General features: G+C 42.6%; 1 protein-coding gene across 1 annotated transcript; it reads left to right on the top strand.

Moving 5' to 3' along the window:
- Positions 1–3,597: 3,597 nt before the first annotated feature.
- Positions 3,598–21,941, top strand: TTLL6 (tubulin tyrosine ligase like 6). The gene is made up of 13 exons (XM_074940498.1): positions 3,598–3,775; positions 4,719–4,837; positions 4,955–5,085; positions 5,835–5,991; positions 7,358–7,501; positions 8,141–8,226; positions 12,774–12,999; positions 13,764–13,945; positions 16,169–16,357; positions 16,768–16,918; positions 17,695–17,997; positions 20,914–21,277; positions 21,590–21,941. Exons 2-13 carry the CDS (start codon positions 4,817–4,819, stop codon positions 21,805–21,807), a joined length of 2,172 nt encoding a protein of 723 aa, XP_074796599.1. The 5' UTR covers positions 3,598–3,775; positions 4,719–4,816; the 3' UTR covers positions 21,808–21,941.
- The last annotated feature ends 1,332 nt before the right edge of the window (positions 21,942–23,273 follow it).

The raw sequence follows: 23,273 nt of genomic DNA on the forward strand, positions 1-23,273 counted from the left end.
ACCAAGAGAACTAGAAAGAAAAGACAATGCCTTGGACACCATAGATCAGGATACAGTGGGGTGTGAAGAGAAGAAAAGAAGAATTCAAGATCCTAACATATCCATGAAAAAGAAAAGAAAGAGAAAGAGGTTAGAAATAACTATTGAAAGGGCTGTAAAAGTCCTGAAGAGGGCAGAATATGTTCATAGTAGAGCTACTGAAAATAGAGGAGGGTAATGTGGGGAAGAGATGTTGGAGAATAGGGTATTCAGAGTGGTGCTATGCAGAAGGGGAGGAACACAGAATTTTTGTAGTGAGAGGGATAGGTAAATGTGTTGGAGTGGAGGGGAAATGAAGGTATTCAGAAAAAGTGATGATTTTAAGTTTTGTAGGTGGTCAGCTACTCAGAGTAGGGATTGCCTTTTCTTGAATGTACAGAAAGAACCTAACATGTAATAGTTACTACCATAATAAATAATAGTAATAATAGTTAGACACTAGTGTTCATGGAAAGAACATAGTTCAGGGGAGCTTTCATTCTGATGTGAAATAGATATGCTAGTAAGAGTTGCAGAATAGTCCAGGAGAAAAAGAAGATGTACAGTCTCTGAGCATAAATATTTTCTGTTGATGCCCATTTGCCCTTTGATCACTTGGCCTTTGGCTCATGACTTTGGGGAATCCCGTTCTTAGGTTGATTCCTAAATAACCAATCTTGTTGAGTAACTGCCATATCTTTTTCTCCCACTGCAACAGAAAGAGTGCGCTTCCTTTGGTTTCATAACTACTGGTTTTCTAGTATTATTTTTTATTTTATCTTTACAAGCATTTCTGTAGTGCTCATCACTGTATTCATTTTCTATATCTATTATGTAAAATGTGCTCACTCTTTCCTATTATATTGTGTTGTTAAAATATAATATTTTCTTGTTGAAATCATCATCAGATGTCTGATGTAGCCTTACTACTGGAGCTGGTAATCCATACCACAATAGACTTGATTAGGGTTACTCTGTCCCCTTTTCTTCCTTCCCCAGGGGACTGCAATATCAGAGGTAAAATTCGTAATCATTATCCTCCCCTTCTTCCTCTTACCATCTCTCCATCCGTCTCTTCCTTATTTCATTTACATACTGTTGTCTTGTTGGTTAGAACGCCTTCAAATTCTTCTTATTATTAAAAATCAGTTGAAGCTTTTTGACTGTATGAAACATCTACAGAAAATTGTGATTCTAGTGAACCCCACCACTTTGTGTGCTCTCTCTGTGTCTCTCTTCATTGTGGGAGTTTTTGGGAGGCAGGTTGAGAGTGGGTGTGCTTTGCTGTTCACTTTTTCTGTTTTGGGGAAATGGGGTTTGGGTTTTGTTGTGTTTGTTTAGTTTTGTGGTTGTTGTGGCGTTCGTTTCAGGGTTTCTTTTGTCTTAGCAGGCTTTTGTCTGCCTTCTTGGCTGGCACAGTCAGCCCCGGGGGACAAAGACCGCAGTTGCTTGCAGATTCTGAGGGTTTAACCTGGGGATATCGGGTTGTTGATTTGGCTCCAGACTCTACCTCTGTGGAGGAGTGTGTTCTAGCTGTGGGAAAGGTGATTGGGTATGGTATACCTCCCACATGAGCAAGGCTGTTGTAGTGTTTAGCCTTGTTGAGCTGGTGGTTGCTGAGGGGATTGTTGTGCAGGTTGTTTTTGTTCCTGTTGTGCCTTTCTTGATGCTTGCTTCTTAAGTCACTCTCTCTCTAATGCCCCTCCGTGTTTAGGAAATAAGCAGCTGGCCAGAGACCTGCTGAATTATGGTGAGAGCACTAACTCTATTAAGAGGATTCCTTTGGGCTGTAAAGCCTCAGAGGTTTGCTATCTCCTGTCCTTTCATAGGCAGGTTTTTATTATATTAATCACTGCTTCCAAGGTTCTAAAAGTTTCCCTGAAGCATACAACTGGGGTCTGTGACTACACCAGTGGTGCCCAAACTTTTCCTGTTGCACACCCACTTACCAGTAATGGAATCTGTCCGTACGCCCCTCCCACCCATTACAGCACAGTTGATTCAGCAGCAGGGGTCGGCAACGTGTCTGTACACGGACAAGTGCTGTGGTAAAAATTTTGAGGTCCATGTATGAGGTCCGTGGTTCAAAAAACCTTGAATGACATAATGCCCCCAATGTCTGTCACTAAGTACGGTAATCTTGTCAAGTGTCTGTCGCGCAACATGATGGTGCCGACCCCTTCTCAGAAGAAGAGCTTGAGCTGAAGACGGAGCCAGGGGCAGAACTGGGAATGGGAGAGGAACTGGGGCTAGAGGCGGAGCTGGCCTGAGGATGGAGCAGGAATGGGGGCAGAGCTGGGCTGGGGATGGAGCAGGGGGCAAAGCAGAGCCGTGGCTGTGGCTGGAGCTGGGCTGGGGGCAGAGTGGAGCTGGGCTGGGGCACAGCTGGGCTGGGTGGCGCTCCCTCCCCACCCTGCATGGGGGCTGGCCCAGCCCTGCCGCGCGACCCCCTGAACGTTCCTCCTTGTCCTCCTATGGGAGCACACCCCACTGTTTGGGGACCCCTGGACTACACTTTTTGTGGCCATTGAAGACAGCCTGTTTTCATTGGGGGACACATTTAGTAAATCAGTGCCCTGAGAAGTGGCAGGCTGCCCCTGGTGTGGTGATCCTGTGCCTGGGAATGTGTGGGTTTCTGTGAGTAAAGCACAGGGTGGGGTGGTTGTGGCTGTGGCAGAGACTGGGTCCTAACAGGCTCCAGATGTCTGTGGGGAAATGGGTTCTGGGGAGTCAGTGTCCCTTTATGACATGTGGGAGATGCTATTGCTGGTTCTGTGGCTCCTGACTCAGGTACATCTACACTGGAATAAAGGACCTACGGCACTGCTGCAGCTGGCCTGGGGCAGCTGACTTGGGATTGCGGGGCTTGGTTGCTGAGCTAAAAATTGCCATATAGACATTCAGGCTCAGGCTGGAGCCCGGGCTCTGGGATCTTCCCCTCCCCTCCCCCCCGCCTTGCAGGGTCCCAGTAGAGTTTGGGCTCCAGGCCAGCCCAAACGTCTACAGAGCATTTTTACAGCCCAAGCACTGGGAGCCCAAGTCAACTGACTCAGGACAGCCTCTGGTGTTTAGTTGCTGCATAGACTTATCCTCAGTGGCCTTTCAGCCTGAGCCTGACTGCAAAATGGAGGCTGAACTTGCTGCTATGGATTCCACAGTTTTTGCTGTGGATTCTGGCTTGCAGGCAAAGCCCCAGAGTGAAAAATGGCAGTTGAAAGCGTAGGGACCCCCGGTTTCTGAGGGTTCTGCGAAGTGGATTAGTTTAGCCAATGCAATCGGGGAGCATACTATTAAGGGTGCTGCTGAGGTTGGCAGCATGGGGAATTCTCAGGTCTCCATCCCAGCAGTCTGCTCCCCCCAGTTTCTCTGATGATATGTGCTGGAGGGAGACTATGTAACCAGGGAATAACATTCACATTGTGCTTGTTGTATCATTGTCTTCAGAGAAGTTTACTTAATAGTACCTGCCTTTCTTTTCTATAGAGACTAGATGCATAGTTATTTGGTTTGTCTCCAGCAAATAATTTTCGAAGTGACCACTGAGCAAAAAAACAGTGATCAATCCTGGTGACTAGCCTATTAGATGATTATTTAGATAGTGCTTTACATAAATTTATGGAAGTACAACTGTAAAGTTCCCAGGGCTTCCCCATAAAGCGTAAACTGGTCCTTGTCTGTATGCCTCTGTCTTTCTGCTTTTTTTAATTTTTTTCCAGATGACCTGTGATAAGTCTGACCAACTGCAAGTATGATAGTGGTGAGTATCTTTCTCATCTTTCCCAAATGTAGAAGGTAAGCCAAAGAATTGTGACCCAGTCGATTCATGTAAAGAAATGTATATTTTCGTTTGCTCTTAGGAAAAAGAGCTCAATTTAAAATGGAATTTATTTTGTCATGTGACTTGTTAACTGAATTTTAGTGCTTATGAATATGACCAAATGAAAGCATCATTTAGAAACCTCATGCAGTCTGGGCAAGCATTGTGCAAGATTCCCCTACTAGTGAAACTCATTCCTGACCTACAGCATTCCTGTTATTCCACACATTTGGCACCACATAGCTCTCTTAGCGTATCTCATTATTAACCAACAGCATCCCCTGGTATTTTATTACTTGCCCTCCTCAAGCACAGTCTGCTAATGATGCTAAATCGTCTAAAGGCACTAGCTTGTGATGATCAAATATGTTTCCCTCCTCATGACTGAAGTTAGGCAAGAAGTCATATCCATGAACTTTTGCCAGTGCAAGATTTGAATGCTTGTCGTGGATTTGGAACATGGGGAACCAGTTCAAATGGCTCCATTCCACATAAAATGAATCATTTAATTTTTTTATTTCAAGAAGTTCTGCTTTTCACCGTTGTTCAGAAAGACCAATGCAACAGCAATGCAAGCTTACTCCATCCTGCAATTTTTGCTAGCTAGTGTGAAGTTTCTAGCAGCATACTGGAGAGGTCAACTTGTTCAGTAGTCACCAGTGACTGTCCAATTTGTCAGACAAAATGGATGGTTTTTGGGCAGCATATCCATAGAGATTAGGGGACTGGAAGCTGCCACTCAGAGTAGAGCTGAGGTCTATAGATATCTGAGCTGAGTGGTATAACTGAACCATGATTCTATATCTCCTTCTGAGTCCAAACAGAATTTTCTAAAGTCTAAATTGCTAGTATGATTGAAACTGTTTCTTTTCTTATGATGCAGTGCGTCGGGCTGCTAAGCAGTATGGCTTACGGGAAGCAGGTGAGAATGATGAGTGGACCCTCTATTGGACAGACTATTCAGTCTCACTGGATCGGGTAATGGAAATGAAAAGTTATCAGGTACTGATCTCTGTGAGGTGGAGTGGATATTAAATTATTACTTTTTTCCCCAGTGCAAATGACCAAGAGACCAGGAAGATGCTTATTATTATGCCTTTTCTCTGGACTTCTTTCCAGAAAATCAACCACTTCCCTGGGATGAGTGAAATATGTAGGAAGGATCTGCTGGCCAGGAACATGAGCAGGATGCTAAAGCTCTTTCCTAAAGAATTTAACTTCTTTCCCAGGACCTGGTGTCTTCCTGCTGAGTGAGTCTTCCTTACAATGTTTACTGACTGATTTTCCTCTTGTCTTGCTTCTCTTCACCATCACCCTCACTTTTTCCTCTCATCCTTTATGTCAGCCTTCCTTACTTTGGGCCTGAGTCTCCTCTTACACCAGTGTAAATTGAGAGTATCTTCTTAGAGCTCCATGAAGATGCTCCAAAGTAAAACTTGAGCAAGTAAGAAGAGAATCAAACCCATTATCTTTCTGCTCTTTTCTTTACCCAGAGTAATGGAAAAAGACTAGGAACATTTTCATAGTAGAATGATATTGCTTTGAGCTGACTGCACCATGTATTCGCTGGTGATGCAAGCCCCTTGGCAGTGAATGGAATAAAATTCCTTTTATTTTTCTGGATGAAGTCCATTGCTGTATTACTCAATGGGATGAAGTATCTTCCCTCTTTGGAAGAGGAGATGATTTCTATATCATATTAAAAATCTCTTTTCTCTAAAAATCAAAAAAGAGATCATTCCCATAAGACTGTGTGATTCACTCCAGACTTGCTTCTACTGGAAATAAAGGTTTACTGAGAGCTAGAGAACAGGTTGTATTCCTGGCTCTGGAGGGACAGATTTTTTTTTTCTTTGTGATCACTGGTTCTGTAGACATTTGCATTTGTCTGCCAAAACGTTTCTAGCATTGGTAGGCTGTGAGACATCAAACCTCAGAATCATGTAATTCTGATTGTCTTGCTTTTCTTTCTCCCCCCCCGCATCATCTTTCCCTACAGCTATGGGGATTTGCAGACCTATAGCAGATCAAGGAAACATAAGACATACATCTGTAAGCCCGACTCTGGCTGTCAGGGGAGAGGCATCTTCATCACCAGATCTTTGAAAGACATAAAACCTGGAGAGGATATGATCTGCCAGCTCTACATCTCAAGGGTAATCTCCCTATTCCACATCCCAAGATTACTTTTATGTCATTAAACCAGAGTTTAATTCAGCTCAGCCTTGCTTGCCTGTGATCATCCAGTCATAAACAGCACTCATTGCCTTTGAATACATGACCATTGAAATAATCCCTCTTTTGTGTGCCATTGGGTTCCTAAGTAATTTTTGAATAAGCTTTTTATATAAGCTAATTCACCTTTGCTGGGTGAACCTAACTAGGTGAGGGAAATCTCCTTCCTGCTGTAGAGTGAGTTAGCTCTCAAAGATACACAATATTTCCGTAGGCCCAACTGGAGGAGAGAGTGAAGGGATTGTTTGTACCCAGTCCCACAAACCTGTTTATAACCTATTTTACTCAAGAATCTTTTGGCTGACATCTTAGCATTACCCTCTCTTCCTAAGCAAACATCCACATTCAAGCCTCTGGGATCTCCTGTGTCTTTGGGACACCTATAATGTAAATACCAGAACCTAAGTTTTTACTCTGGTTTGTTCTTTCATTTTGAATATGTTTCATTATTATTTATTACTGATTTTTTTTAGAGAGATAAAGCATGGTCTGGGGAGCTGGGATTCAGAACTGCTAGAGTTTATATCTTCTCTTGTGCTGACTCACTGTGTGGCTTTCAGCAAATCATTGTTCCATGTCTGTTTCCCCCCACTTTTAAAATGGGGAGGGAACCTATCCACCTCATAGACTTTATGTGACGATTAATGAGTTTGTTCAATGCTCAGAACATGTAAAGAACTCAATGACGGATTAGTTTAATTACTATTATAGTGTTGCTGCTGTGCTCAGTACGATAGAATACATTACTGTTCTTAAATTCCCCAATTTCCCAATATTTGAATAACTATAAGAAACATAATTTTAAGAGAAAAGTACTCTAGCAAGAATTGCTTATATACTGGATACTGGGGTACATGTAAATTGTTGTTTGCATATTAAGAACACCTAGATCTATTAAGTGTCCATGACTAGTTCTGATCATGTGATCTTATTAAAATGATCATGCTCTGCATAAAGTTTGCAATTACCCTTATTTGGATGGAATGTCTTAACCCAGACAGTTTCCCAATTTCTAAAATAGAGATAGATAAGGAAGTGTTGTTATCGCCCAAAGAATGTTGTAAGGCTTAATTACTGAATATCTGTCTAGCACTTTGATTAAGGAAGGTGATGTATATGTGCTAAGTATTGTTATAAGGATTGCATGTCTTGGTTTTGTTTTTTCAGCTTGTAGGTGGGACTGTACAGCTATTTTCATCACCTCAGTCTCGAGTTAATGAGTTACTAATGTTCCTCTTGTACTTCAAACAAACTATAAGCAACTCAGTTTCATCTTCTCTTTCCCAGCCTTTTATTATTGATCGTTTTAAGTTTGATCTGAGGATTTATGTGCTTGTGACATCATGTGACCCTCTGAGGATATTTGTCTATAATGAGGGCCTTGCACGCTTTGCTACATCAGCCTACTCTGACCCCTCACACAGCAATCTGGTGAGTAAAGAACCCTGTTAACATAAATTAACACCATTCAAATTCATAACAACAGGAACTATCTGTTGAAACGTAGTGGCACAGAGAAACAATAATGCTTTGGACTGCTACAATACCTTTAATCTGAGGATCTGCACGCCCTTCACAAACAATAATAATTAAGCCTCACTTCATCAAAGTGACATGGGTAAGGTTATAGATGAATCATCTCACCCACCACTGAAATGCAGCCACCTCTGTGGTAGAACATAGCTAGAGTTTAACAGCACACAATAACACTACATAATAGTTTCTGGGCAGTTAGGGGCTGATCCTGCAAACACTTACATACCACAAAAAGAAAAGGAGTACTTGTGGCACCTTAGAGACTAACAAATTTATTTGAGCATAAGCTTTCATGAGCTACAGCTCACTTCGTCGGATGCATACCACAATGACTTTACTCATGCAAGTGGTCCCATTTAAATGATCTTAAGACTGTGTTGCGATCATGAGAGCGATGAGATAAGTACTGCTATTAAATGTCTTGTACTTAGATTTTTTTCTGCATTAAGTAGTGTGACCAGGTATCATCATGTACAGGGAGAGTGAAGAAGGCAGATGTCTCTCTCACCCTATAACCCATTCGTTTATTTGTAGGATGATGTCTGCATGCACCTGACTAATTATTCCATTAACAAGCACAGTACTAATTTTGTCCGAGATGAAGATTCTGGAAGTAAGAGGTAAGAGAGAGAGAACATTAATCACAGCCAGGGGATGTTAGTCTGTTCTCATGAATCTTCATATGCATTTTCACACTTTTTTCATATATGTTTAAGAAATATTTCTTTCCATGCAGCCAGTGAAGAATGTATTTTGTGTCATTGGTTATATAAATTTATATAAGCTCAGATGAATATTAGTGAGAGGCCAGAAGCAGGAGGAAAAAAAAGTGAACTGTCCTTCAAATTGGAAATACCAATGCGTTTGTTGCAACTGGTGCTTCTGGATTACATCACTCTGTTTATTGTCCTTGGTGGTTATGTTTGGCTGTCTAATGTAGATAAATCTATATATAATGATCAGTCAGGTTTTTCCTCTTGCCCACATTCTTCTCCCAGTCCTTTTCTTTTCTTTTCTTTTCTTTTCTTTTCTTTTCTTTTCTTTTCTTTTCTTTTCTTTTCTTTTCACCATGTTTCTAGCTGTTTCTACATAGTATCCTGTCCATTGCCACTAGGACTTCAGTGGTATCCATTTCTTCTTAGCAGTATTGCTCTTTGCCAATAGCAGCAGGAACTCCAGCGGTGCCAATGTTTCTTCTGCAGTGCTCTGTTGGTGCCAGAAAGGCTCCACTAGTATGAATTGTCTTGGAGCAATGCCTTGGGCCTGGTCAACACTACAGGGTTAGGTTAAATTTAGTCGCATTAGGTCGATTTAAAAATGACTGCGTCCACACAACGAACCCTGTTCCATCGACCTAAAGGGCTCTTAAAATCGATTTCTGTACTCCCCCCCCCCCCCCCAACTAGGGGAGTAGCGCTAAAATCGACCTTGCTGGGTTGAATTTGGGGTAGTGCTGATGCAAATCAACGATATTGGCCTCCAGGAGATATCCCAGAGTGCTCCATTGTGACTGCTCTGGACAGCACTTTGAACTCCGATGCACTAGCCAGGTACACAGGAAAAGCCCCGGGAAATTTTGAATTTCATTTCCTGTTTGGTCAGCGTGGCAAACTCAGGAGCACTCAGCAGCACAGGTGATCATGCAGTCCCCCCAGAATCGTAGAGCGTAGAATGTTTCTACGCTCCCCCTATCATCTCCATCCCTGAGGTTATCGCAGATTAGAAGGCGAAAAAAACGCACTTGCAATTACATGTTTTCTGAGCTCATGCAGTCCTCCCGCACTGATAGGGCACAACTTAGTGCATGGAAGCATTCAGTGGCAGAGGCCAGGAAAAAATTAAGTGAGCATGAAGAGCAGAGGCAGGACATGATGCTGAGGCTAATGGGAGAGCAAATGGACATGATGAAGCATCTGTTGGGGGAGCAAACGGACATGATGAAGCATCTGTTGGAGCTTCAGGAAAGTCAACAAGAGCACAGACCCCCGCTGCATCCACTGTATAACTGCCTACCCTCCTCCCCATGTTCCATAGCCTCTTCACCCAGACGCCCAAGAACACGGGGGTGGGGAGGCTCCGGGCTCCCAGCCACTCCACTCCAGAGGATGGCCCAAGCAACAGAAGGCTGTCATTCAAACAGTTTGATTTTTAGTGTAGCTACAATAAGCAATGTGGCCTTGTCCTTCCCTCCTCCCCCACCCCACCCAGGCTACCTTGTCTGTTATCTCATTTTTTTTAATTAATAAAGAAAGAATGCATGGTTTCAAAACAATAGTTACTTTATTTCGAAGGCGGGAGGGTGGTTGGCTTACAGGGAATTAAAATCAAGAAAGGGGGCGGGTTTGCATCAGGGAGAAACACACACATCTGTCACACCGAAGCCTGGCTAGTCATGAAACTGGTTTTCAAAGCCTCTCTGATGCACAGCACGCCTTACTGTACTCTTCACCCTGGTGTCTGGCTGCTCAAAATTGGATGCCAGGCAATTTGCCTCAACCTCCCACCCCGCCATAAATGTCTCCCCCTTACTCTCACAGATATTATGGAGCACACAGCAAGCAGCAATAACTATGGGAATGTTGGTTGCGCTGAGGTCTGGTCTAGTCAGCAAACAGCGCCAGTGAGCTTTTAAATGTCCAAAGGCAATTCTACCACCATTCTTCACTTGCTCAGCGTATAGATTCATAGATACTAAGGTGAGAAGGGACCATTATGATCATCTAGTCCGACCTCCTGCACAATGCAGGCCACAGAATCTCACCCACCCACTCCTGCGAAAAACCTCTCACCTATTTCTGAGCTATTGAAGTCCTCAAATCGTGGTTTAAAGACTTCAAGGAGCAGAGAATCCTCCAGCAAATGACCCGTGCCCCATGCTACAGAGGAAGGTGAAAAACCTCCAGGGCCTCTTCCAATCTGCCCTGGAGGAAAATTCCTTCCCAACCCCAAATATGGCGATCAGCTAAACCCTGAGCATATGGGCAAGATTCACCAGCCAGATACCCAGGAAAGAATTTTCTGTAGTAACTCAGATCCCACCCCATCTAACATCGCATCACAGGCCATTGGGCCTATTTACCATGAATAGTTAAAGATCAATTAATTACCAAAATCATGTTATCCCATCATACCATCTCCTCCATAAACTTATCGAGTTTAATCTTCTAAAGTTGAACTGCTCCTTACTACTGTCCAGGCTTCCTGAGCTATGGGAGCAAGGGGTAGGCTGGGGTAGGTGTTACTGCACAGTGCTGCTGGCTGGGAGAGCAGCCTGAGGCAGAAGCCTCCAGCTCGCATGATATTCCAGGCAAGACTGAATCTCCATGAGATGAAACTTAAAGAAGAGAATGACCTGAAGTCTCTGGCTCCCATTCAGTGCTCTAAGAGGAGGATAGCCATGTCTGTCCAGGCACCCCTGATCGACCTCACCGAGGTCTGCCAGGAGCACCCAGGAGATGTTCAATGGCTATCAGTCCTACTGCATCATCTGCCGCGAAGGCAAGGAGCTGCTGCTGTGTAGCAATGCAGTACCACACCTGCCAGCAGCACCCAGGAGATGTACGGTGACGGTGAGCTGAGTGGGCTCCATTCTTGCCGTGGTGTGGCATCTGCATGGGTAACCCAGGAAAAAAGGTGCAAAACGATTGTCTGCCATTGCTTTCATGGAGGGAGGGGGGCCTGACGACATGTACCCAAAACCACCCACGACAATGTTTTTGCCCCATCAGGCATTGGGAGCTTAACTCAGAATTCCAATGGGCAGCTCTGTAAGTTGATGCTAACCATGGTAGTGAGGACACATTCCGGCGACTTAATGCACTTAGTGTGGACATAGAATCATAGAATATCAGGGTTGGAAGGGACCTCAAGAGGTCATCTAATCCAACCCCCTGCTCAAAGCAGGACCAATCCCCAACTAAATCATCCCATCTAGGGCTTTGTCAAGCCTGACCTTAAAAATATCTAAGGAAGGAGATTCCACCACCTCCCTAGGTAACGCATTCCAGTGTTTCACCACCCTCCTAGTAAAAAAGTTTTTCCTAATATCCAACCAAAACCTCCCCCACTGCAACTTGAGACCATTACTCCTTGTTCTGTCTTCAGCTACCACTGAGAATAGTCTAGATCCATCCTCTTTGGAACCCCCTTTCAGGTAGTTGAAAGCAGCTATCAAATCCCCCCTCATTCTTCTGTTCTGCAGACTAAAGAATCCCAGTTCCATCAGCCTCTCCTCATAAGTCATGTGTTCCAGTCCCCTAATCATTTTTGTTGCCCTCCGCTGGACTCTTTCCAATTTTTCCACATTCTTCTTGTAGTGTGGGGCCCAAAATTGGACACAGTACTCCAGATGAGGCCTCACCAATGTCGAATAGAGGGGAACGATCAATCGACTGTATAAAATCAGTTTCTAAAAATCGACTTCTATAAAATCGACCTAATTTCATAGTATAGACAAGGCCTAGGTCACTGTCCAATAATGTGTGGCTTCTTTCCATTTCCTATCCTAAAGCCTGGTCTATACATGAAAGTTGTACTGCTCTAAGTTAAAGCTGTACAGCTCCCCTAGTGTGGACGCAGTTAGATTAGTATAAAGGTGCTTTATGCTGGTATAGCCATTCCCATACAGGAACAGGAATAATTATACTAGTATAAGGCACCTTTATACCAGTATAACTGTGTCCATGCTAGGGCTTATGCTAGTATAACTATATCATTAAAAATCACCTCGCCCCCAACTGATGTGGTTATACTAATACAATTTTCAAGCATAGGATTGTCCTAAGAGCAAGAGGTTAATTAGAACAATGGTTCTTCTTTTTCATACAGGGAATCCCTTCCCATATATCTGGGATCCTCTCCCTATTAGCAACATGGTAAAGGCAGGCAGGACACACTTCACTGACATTCATAGCATATTTGGTTGAGACCCTACGTATTAGTGTGTCTTCCATCCTCAATGTCTGAGAAGCTCTTATATTGATCTATGCAAGAGTTTGACTAACAACTTGTTCTGTTAATCCTTATTTTGTTTCTGTGGGTACGTGGATCTCCATGAGACCCAAATTTCTATGCTTAACTTAAGCAGCATTGAAACATACAGAAAAATGCTTACTGTGAAGTGATTTGCCATTAATATGGGCTACCAACTTCCTTTTTTTCTTCATAGGAAGCTCTCCACCTTTAATAAGTACATGCAGAAGCATAGCTATGATACCGACCAGATGTGGCGGAATATAGAAGATGTTGTTATTAAAACCCTGATATCAGCACATCCTATTATCAAACATAACTATCACACTTGCTTCCCCAACCACACTGTGGGTAGCGCTTGCTTTGAAATATTAGGATTTGATATTCTGTTGGATCACAAACTCAAACCCTGGTTGCTTGAGGTAAGAACCACAGCAAAAGTCTCTTAGATCTCATAACAAATCCATACCATGAACTGGTATCCTTTTTTCACCCTTCCCTGCCTGTGGGGCCAAATTCAGCCAAACGAGTTGCTATCGCCAACCTCTTCCTTAACACCGATTTTTGCCTTTATCGTTTCTCTAGATCTCCTAACAAAAGTCCATCCTGTAGCATTTCCTACATTATTCCATCAGCTTGGAAAGCTGATGGATGACCAGCAGAGGGGGTTAGACTGCAGATAAACTAATAATAGTCATTCGCACAGACAGTCACATTGATCTGTAGCCTTGAAATTTAAATCTGTTCCTGTATGTGGGAGTCTAGCTCATGGGGACAGCCTTACTCTCCAGTTCTTTGCACAAAGGAATCTTCCAGGGGTATCCATTAACCTCAACGGGAGCTGCATTTGCTAATACCAGAGCCTGAATTTGGTCCTCACAGCATATCAAATTAATATGTTATTGATCTTGCACTGAGTACTAAATTGGTTCAAGCTACATCACTCTGCCACTTGCACCTGTTTTCTCCCAAATCTATCCCACCCATTATGTCACTTCTGAATTTGGCCCATGGAATCCTACTATACACCTGTATCATACATTGAAGTCTGGCAAGGATCCTTGCCAACTCTAGATTCTAAACTGGAATCCCCAGTAATCTAGATTTCAGACTAATTTAATGTCCCGAGTTGTAATTTCCATTGCAACTCAACTGCAGCAAATAGATTACATTCTTGTTGTTTCAGGTGAATCACTCTCCAAGCTTCATCACTGACTCCTGGTTAGACAAAGAAGTGAAGGACCAGCTGCTATATGACACTTTGGTTCTGATAAATTTAGGGGCCTGTGACAAGAGAAAAATCCTAGAAGAAGAGAAACGGCGAGGAAAGGAGAGACTCCTGAAGCAATGCTGTTCTCGAGAGACCAGGTGTGTTCTCATACAGCTTCAACTAATTTCCTCAGATTATGTGAGCCATAATTTTAAGGTGACCTGCAAACAATGTTTTTTAATTAGTTTATGACCTTTTTTTTTTTTTGCTTCTTTATGATGTATACAGATGGCCTGCACAGATATTTTTAAAGGTTTTTTTTCTTTCTTGTTTTTTTAACCTTCAAAATACCAGGAATGTAAAGTCTGGTCTTTCCTGGTTTGTTGGCACACCACTGGGATGTGTAAGGGCTGTTTACTGTAAGCTCTTCACAACTGAATTGAAAAAGTGAGGGTGCTGAATGTTTAACAAAGTATTCCTTTATTCAAAATGTTAATTAACATTTCATTGAACAATTCGTTTAAAGTAACAAAAATAACTTGACAAAAAATTCCTTCCCCTCTTGATAGCTCATCTTTCACTTTGTTGGTTGTTGTGATGGCATCATTTAACTAGTTCTTTAGTCATCATAGAGTCTTCCAGCTTAGACAGTTCCCGAATTTCTAATGTAAAAAACAAGCAAAAAATAAAATAAAATTTCAGGCCCTCGTTAACAACCATAGGGAAACCAGAAAGACAAGCTCATTTTCTTTGCCTTTGCAGATAATCTTTAAATTTATGTTATAGGTTATGTAGGAAGATAAATGAGAACCATTCTACATTTCACCAAAACTAAGACGACAGGATTAGGGATGCAATTACAGTGTGAAATGAAAATAACTCCTGCTCTGGAGATTTCTCCGAGGGTTTGGCTACACTTCAAATGCTGCAGCTGCGCCGCTGTAGTGCTTCAGTGAAGATGCTACCTATACTGAAGGGAAGGCTTCTCCTGTTGGCGTAGGTACTCCACCTCCTGGAGAGATGGTAGCTATGGGCTTGTCTACATTACCCGCTGGATCAAGGGGCAGTGATCAATCCAGTGGGGGTCTGTCATAAATATAAAGGGAAGGGTAAACACCTTTAAATCCCTCCTGGCCAGAGGAAAAACACTTTCACCTGTAAAGGGTTAAGAAGCTAGGATAACCTCGCTGGCACCTGACCAAAATGACGCATGAGGAGACAAGATACTTTCAAACCTGGAGGAGGGGAGAAACAAAGGGTCTCTCCCCCTCCAGCTTTGAAAGTATATTGATCTCAAAATGATTTCAAGTTAATCCGACCGCTCTGCCACCTTGTCAAGGTTCCTTCCCCACTCTGAACTCTAGGGTACGGATATGGGGACCTGCATGAAAAACCCCCTAAGCTTATTTTTACCAGCTTAGGTAAAAACTTCCCCAAGGTACAAACTATTTTTCCTTTTGCCCCTGGACTTTATTGCTGCCACCACCAAGCGTCTAACAAATATATAACAGGGAAAGAGCCTGCTTGGAAACGTCTTTCCCCAAAAAATCCTCCCAAACCCTACACCCCCTTTCCTGGTGAAGGCTTGAAAAAATCCTCACCAATTTGCAAAGGTGAACACAGACCCAAACCCTTGGATCTTAGGAACAATGAAAAAACAATCAGGTTCTTAAAAGAAGAATTTTAATTGAAGAAAAAGTAAAAGAATCACCTCTGTAAAATCAGGATGGTAAATACCTTACAGGGTAATCAGATTCAAAACATAGAGAATCCCTCTAGGCAAAACCTTAAGTTACAAAAAGACACAAAAACAGGAATATACATTCCATTCAGCACAACTTATTTTATCAGCCATTTAAACAAAACAGAATCTAACGCATACCTAACTAGATTGCTTATTAGCCCTTTACAGGAGTGCTGACCTGCATTCCTGCTCTGGTCCCGGCAAAAGCAACACACAGACAGAGAGAACCTTTGTTTCTCCCCCCTTCCAGCTCCTCATTGGTCATTTTGGTCAGGTGCCAGCGAGGTTATCCTAGCTTCTTAACCCTTTACAGGTGAAAGGGTTTTTCCTCTGGCCAGGAGGGATTTAAAGGTGTTTACCCTTCCCTTTATATCTATGACCGGGTTGATTTATTGTGTCTAGTCTAGACATGAAAAATCGACCGCGGAGCACTCTCCCGTCGACTCCGGTACTCCACCTCCCGGAGAGGTAGTAGCTATGTCAATGACAGAAGCCCTCCCAATGACTGGGAGTCAGGTCGGTATAACTGCTTTGCTCAGGGATGTGAGCAATGTAGTTATAGCAACATAAATTCCTAGTACCAAGCCTGTATCCCACATGATTTGTTAATGGTTATACCTGAATTTTTTTTTTTCAGGGCTGAGAAGTATAGAAACTGCCAAGCCACTTGGTTGAAACAAGCTGAGAAATATGAGGAGAAAAACCTAGGTGGTTTTCGTAGAATTTACCCCAAATCTGATTTGGACAAATATGATAAGTTTTTCCAGCACAACAATTCACTCTTTCAGGAGACTGCAGCTTCCAGGGCACGAGAAGAACATGCTAGGTAAGGAGGATTTCCAGCTCAGTTTTCATTAGGTAGGGTGGAGGATGCATTCTGAATTCATGTTAAATAATAATAGCCATCACTTACATAGCACTTTACATTAACTGATGGTTCTTTGAGATGGCCCTGTCAGATAGGTAAATGAGTATTATCAATCCTAATCTGACAGGTGGTGAAATGGACACACAAAGGTTAAGTGACTTGCTCACAAATCCATGTCAAAGCCAGGATTAGAATTCCAGAGTTCCTGAGCTCAGCGCAGAGCTCAATACTCTGAATCATGTTGCCTCTAGATCTGGCCAGACTTGTTCCATATAAGGCAGAATTTGTAGCCAAGATCCAGTCCATGGGACTTTTATCATCAGAACTATTTTAGACCTGTTAGGACCCATTTGTATCTCTATCTACAGGCTGCAGCTACAGGAGCTGCGAATGAAGCACGAGCAGAAAACAGCCCATTTGCGAGAGAAGAAGATAGAGCTGCTGGGGGAGTCTGGGTCTGAGAAGATTTTCAAACAGAAGTTAGTGAGTAGGACAGCTACAGCACAAGGATTAAGACAGGTATAATGCAAGGGGAAGATTCAGTTGATTTTTCACTAATTCTCCTACTTCTTGGGGCATGGGAAATAGAAGTTCGAAGGTCAGAAATAGAACATCCACAAGAAAACTAATGAGATGGGATAATAATGGTGATGGGCATATTATATATAAAAAGACTCCACTGGTGTTCACAAACTTTCAATTTTCTCCACTCATGCAGGTGAGAGACCCTAGGCTAATCATCTACAGACTTTTCATGTAGGCAAATATGTGCATCCTATAAGCAAATATCGTCGCCTAGATCTGGTTGTCACCTTTTGTCAGACATCAGAAGTGTTTTCTAAAAACACTGCTGAAGACAAGATAACTGGTGCTCATTTCTCCCCTGTCTGAGGTCAGCCCGACACAGAGGTGGTCCACCAGGGATCCAGTTACAGCATCAATTAGTGTTTTTCTCTAACTTTATTTCTGGCATAAAATCTCTAAGGGATCTTATGCCAGTAGAGGATTGGTGCAGTGGAGCTCTCCTGTGCCACGCTACCAAAATGTTTCCTCCTTCCCTCAGCAGTCCTCCTATACCAGATTGGTGAGGGGTCATGTGGCACTGGACGTGCCTCCCCTAGGTTTATACAAATGGAGATTTCCCCTCCACAAGGGAAATTCTCCACTGGCCATTTACAACCAGAATATGGCCCTTTTGTGCTGTTTACACCAGAGAAACTGGCCCCAGCTCTTCTTCTGGCAACAGCGTTGCTCTTTATTCATATGAGATTTAATTTATTTTTTTCCATTCTCAGCATTATCTTTGTTCAGAGTCAGGACCTGGCACTCCTCTTCTGCTTCAGAGTTTCTCAGGTGAAAAAGAAACAAAGAAAGAAATAGTTAACGGGGAATCAAGCATCCCACAAAAAGAGCACACCAAAACTCACGAGTATTCAAATGCATGTGAAAAACAAGCAGTACGGCACTACAGCTCCATGCCAAACTTGATAGTGCAGAACTCAACTAGTGCCCCGGACCAGTACAACTCCAACCCTGACCTGAGGGACCACACAGTACATGGTCATCACTCTGCAGCAGATATGAACATAAGATTAATAGTAAGTAGCAGAACACTAGTAAGTATATATTTGTAGTAGTTTGCCTATATTTCTATCTCCAGTCCATTCAAACATCCATCTCAGACTGGAAATGACACTTAATGTGGGCCCCAGAGCCAGCCTACAAACTGTCTGTTGTCTACTTTGCTTCAGGCTCACTGAAGAGTTTAATGCGAGCATATGCTCCACACAATTAATATTAACAGGGGAGAAGGACTGCCAAAACAGGGAAAGAACAGATTAAAGAATATTTAGGTAAATTAGATATATTCAAGTCAGCAGATCCTGATGAAAGTCATCATATGGTACTTAAGGAACAAGTTTAAGCAATATCAGAACCGTTAGCAATTATCTTTGAGAAATCACAGAGGATGGATGAGATCCCGGAGGATTGGAGCAGGGCAAACATAGTACCTACCTTTAAAAAGGGGAATAAAGAGGACCCAGGGAATTATAGACCAGTCAGCCTAACTTTGATACCCGAATGATACCAGAACAAATGATTAAACATTCAATTTGCAAGCACCTAGAGGATAATAGTGGTATAAGGAATAGCGTCAACATGAATTTGTCAAGAACAAATCATTCCAAACCAATCTGATTTGCTTTGACAGAGTTACTGGCATAGTGGATAAGGGAGAAGCAGTAGACATGATATATCTTAATTTTAGTAAGGCTTTTGACATGATCACATCCAACGTTCTCATAAGCAAACTAGGGAAATATGGTCCAGATTAAATTACTAAATGGTGGGTGCACAACTTATTGAAAGACTGTACTCCAAGAGAAGATACCGATGGTTTGCTGTCAAACTGGGAGGTTGTTATCTAGTGGGACCCTGCAGGAGTAGTCCTGGGTCCAGTACTGTTCAGTATTTTCATTAATGGCTTAGATAATGGAGTAAAGAGTATGCCTATAAAATCTGCAGATGATAACAAGATGAGAGGGGTTGCCAGCACTTTAGAGGACAGGATTAGAATTTAAAATGACCTTGATAAATTGGAGAAATGTCTGAAATCAACAAGATGAAATTCAATAAAGTGCAAAGTACTATACTTAGAAATGAAAAATCAAATGCACAGCTACTAAATGGGGAATAACTGGCTAGGTGGTGGTACTGCAGAAAAGGATGTAGGGGTTATAGTGGATCACATATTGAATACGAACCAACAATATGATGCAGTTGAGAAAGGCTGATATCACTATGGGTGTATTAACTGGAGTGTTGTATGTAAGACATGAGAGGTAATTGTTCCACTCTAGTTGGCATTGATGAGCCTTCAACTGAAGTACTATGTCCAATTCTGGGCACCATACTTTGAGAAAGATGTAGACAAATTGGAGAGAGTCCTGAGGAGAGCAACAAAAATGATAAAAGGTTTAGAAAACCTGGCCTATGAGGAAAAGTTAAAAAACCTGGGCTTGTTTAGCCTTGAGAAAAGAAGATTGAAGAGGGATCTGATAACAGTCTTCAAATATGTTAAGGGCTGTTATAAAGAGGATGGTGATCAACTATTTTCCAAGTCTACTGACGCTAGGACAAGTAGTAATGGGCTTAATCTGCAGCAAGGTGGATTTAAATGAGATATTATGAAAAACTTGCTAACTATAAAGAGAGTTAAATTATTTAATAGACTTCCAAGGGAGGTTATGGAATGCCCATCACTGGAGTTTGTAAAGAACTGGTTGGGCAAACGTCTGTCTGAGGAGGTTTAGATTTACTTGGTCTTGCCTAAGTGCAAGGGGCTGGACCTGATGACCTCTTGAGGTCCCTTCCAGCCCTACATTTCTATAATTCTGTTATTCTACAAAGGGTATAATTCTAATGGAAACTACTCTATTATGTTAAACAACAGGATCAATATACCGCCCATTCTGATTACACAGTAGCTACAAAATCAGTCCTTGTCAGCAATGATCAGATAAGTCAGATGTCAGAGCAGTACAAAAAATGTGGTAGTGGTGTGCAAGCCAGATCCTCCCACAATCTCAGAATAGCTAGGTGTTGCTCCTAAAATCAGCAGCAGTGAAATGATTAATGTTGACATTTAAATTATCATCATTAGAGTGCAAAGTCAGCACCCCATTGAGGTTAATGGGATAGTTTTTACAGTTTACTAATTTTTATTCCAAAAGTATATTCAACTGTCATTCTGCACCTGCTGACATGGTAGTTGAATCATTCCTTGGTGCTGTCAAGGTGTCCAGCATATAGCTTCATGAGCAACGGAGCACCGCTGAGGTTAATGGGATAGTTTACAATTTACTAATTTTTCTTCTGTTTTTCTGAAGACTCATTCCAGACAATGCTACATTACATAAGCTGGAAGTTATCTCCTCAGTCATAAGGGATAAAAATTTAGACCTTGAATCTCTGTTTCTCCAAACCTATGCTTCACAAAGGAATGGAAGTGGGTGTAAACATGACTTTAAGGCAGTACGCTCCCCAGTTGAATCTTGGAGCAGCTGTTGGCCTGCCAAGCCTCCCGCATAAATATAGCAGCCTCAAGGATTCTCCAACCTATGCTCTGGCTGCAGCAGCCCCAAATGGGCCCTGTGAGAGGTGATAATATCTGGAGAACAGTATGCTAAGACTGTCCCCTCCCTCCTCCAGTGTGCCCACTTCACTGCCTCTCTCCTATAGAGACAGCTCTGCACTGGCCTGGGAACCCCATAAACTGGGGTATTTCTCTGAGGTTGTTTCTGCCCCCTTTGTAGCTCCTAAACTCCACTACAGTAATGTAAAGGGGGCATTAGCATAAAAGAGAATCCGGCCTTTAGTTTTTTAAATAATAATCAAATTTCAAATCCAGTAGAAACTGCTGGGGCCACTAGAAAAGTTTTGGTCCTAGGTACCATCGGGCTAAATCTGGCTCTTCCCCTCATTAACTTGATCTTTCTGATTTTCCCCTCCAGCTCCAAACACCAGTGGATTGTTCCAGGGTATCTGATAATCCAATTCATTCTTCTTCAAAGCCTTTCCCAATATTGGCTCAGCCTCGGGCTGCAATCACAACAGCAACTGGCGTGGTTTACTGTGAAAGCACAGTCACTCAGATTTTGGTGCCATTTGGATGCCAGAGAGAGCAACACCAGCCCCATGTCAGGGAGAACTTGGCCTCATACTCAAAAGTCCATAGATCACACAAAAACTTGTTAGAGCCTGAAATAGACAAGAAACCTATCTTGTCAGAATTCTTCAGCAAACTCAGTTTCGGACCGGGAGAGAAGGCCATAATATTCCCTTTTCGCCACCACCCTCATCTCATCAATAGAACACGTGAGTGTCATCTTCATGGAGCACATTTGTATCATATCATCTAAGTGCCTAGTGCATCTCTGGGGAAACACAGGGTGATAGTCCCAGTGTGCCTCAAACGTACATTATTACAACACAAGAGGAAATCTTAGCATACCCGCAAGTCGAAGTGTAAGAATACAGCAGATCTGCCCCTACAGTATTCTTACTCTCTGTCCCTCTATCTCTTCTCCCTTTGTATCTCAGATTCAGATACATAGACATGGACTTTAGGAAAAGAGGTCTGGGGTGCAAATTGATTGCAGAATATAAATCTGACTTTTGTTTACACAGAAAGTGCTTTGCACTCCAGGAGAATCCATCTGAGTAGCAGAAACTCCACAGACAGGAGACAAACGAAACTTCAGAGTGCCCAAACAGTATTCCAAAAAACAAATTGTCCCCAGTTCAGCCTTCAAGACCTTTTGGTGATCTCCACCCCAGGTCGAGTGGACCCGCGACCTAGGAAAAGCAATACCCTAACTTCAGGGGATATTCCAACGGGCAGGTAATGGGTAGAATCACTCTGCTATAATATTGTAGAAGCCCGTAGCATTCTGGCCTGCTTCAGGGAATACTTTTCCGTTAATGGACATTGATTAGTGAGGGATAAATTGCAGTGTGAAATTATGCTGTTTAAGTGGACCTGGTCAGTTTTCAGATGTGAGATCACGTTACTGCAGGAAATCATGTTAGTCACATGACTCGATCAGTGATATTCTTTCCTCTGAATAATCATTGTATCAGTCTCTCAGCTTGATGCTCAAGTGTTCTGTGCTTAATGGTATTGGGTAAAATTTTCAAAAGTGCCTAAGTGCCATTTTCAAAAGTGACTTAGGTACTCAAGAGCTGCAATTTCATTGAAAGACTAAGGCCCAGGTCCTCGAAGGTATATAGGCACCTAACTCCCACTGAAATCAATCTAAAAATCAGTGGGAGCTAGGTGTTTAAATAGTTGAGGATCTGAATTTTAAGTGCCAAAGTCACTTTTGAAAATAGGAATTAGTCTCCTAACTCACTTAGGGACAGATTTTTAAAGGAATTTAGATGCCTGAATATGCAGGTAGACACCTACTAGGATTTTAAAAAACACCTAGGACCTTTAGGAAAATCCTGCTAGGCACCTATAGGCATCTTTAAGTGACTATATACCTCTAAAAATCTGGCTGTGAGACACTCCTGAAAATTTTACCCAGCATCTTTTGATAATATGTAACACCAAAGCTTGGAACACATGGGCTCAATTAAAATCCCATGACACTTTTTGTAACACCAGGGGGTGCTAAATCCAGTCTCCTTTCATGCTGGGTGATTACATTCTGCCTTCCTAGATTCCTGCTGAGTTTCAACTGGATAAATTCTTCTTCACTTCCCTACCTAAAGATTATTGGATAGTGTTGCTACTGTAGAAAGCTTGCTGCCTTTCATTGTTGGGTGACTAATGACTATATGTTTAGCACTTTGGGATCCTTCAGAATGAAATAGGTGTAATCTACTAGTATTGTCAGTTTCTGGCATAAATTTGCATATAGGAATAGCAATGAACTCATGCAGTGATCTGGGACAGGGAGGCACAACAGAGAAGGTGCATTCCAGGGAGAGAGAGAGGGCAGATTCGAGGTTGCTACCGCAGTGAGTACAGCCCACAGCATAATTTACAGTAACCTCCCCAGGGCTGTCTATGGATTACACAACAGAATCCTCCATAGCACTGAGGGCTACACTACTCCACCTTTCTCTGAGGGCTGTGAGAGGGGTATATAAGGCCTCAGATATTAGCCTGATATAGCTCCTGTACCCAAGCAATTCTCCCAACACTTGAGGCTTCTGTCTGGCCCCTATGCACTGCTGGAGAAGTGTATAGTGGCTGGGGGGGTGAGGGTGCAGAATCGGTCCCTAACTGGCATTATGCAGTGTGATATCTGACTCGAAGCTGATCTGTTTTCTTGGTCTGAACTGTAGCTAGTCTGAAAGGTGA

This window comes from Natator depressus, chromosome 27 (assembly GCF_965152275.1).
Source record: "Natator depressus isolate rNatDep1 chromosome 27, rNatDep2.hap1, whole genome shotgun sequence".
Taxonomy (NCBI): domain Eukaryota; kingdom Metazoa; phylum Chordata; order Testudines; family Cheloniidae; genus Natator; species Natator depressus.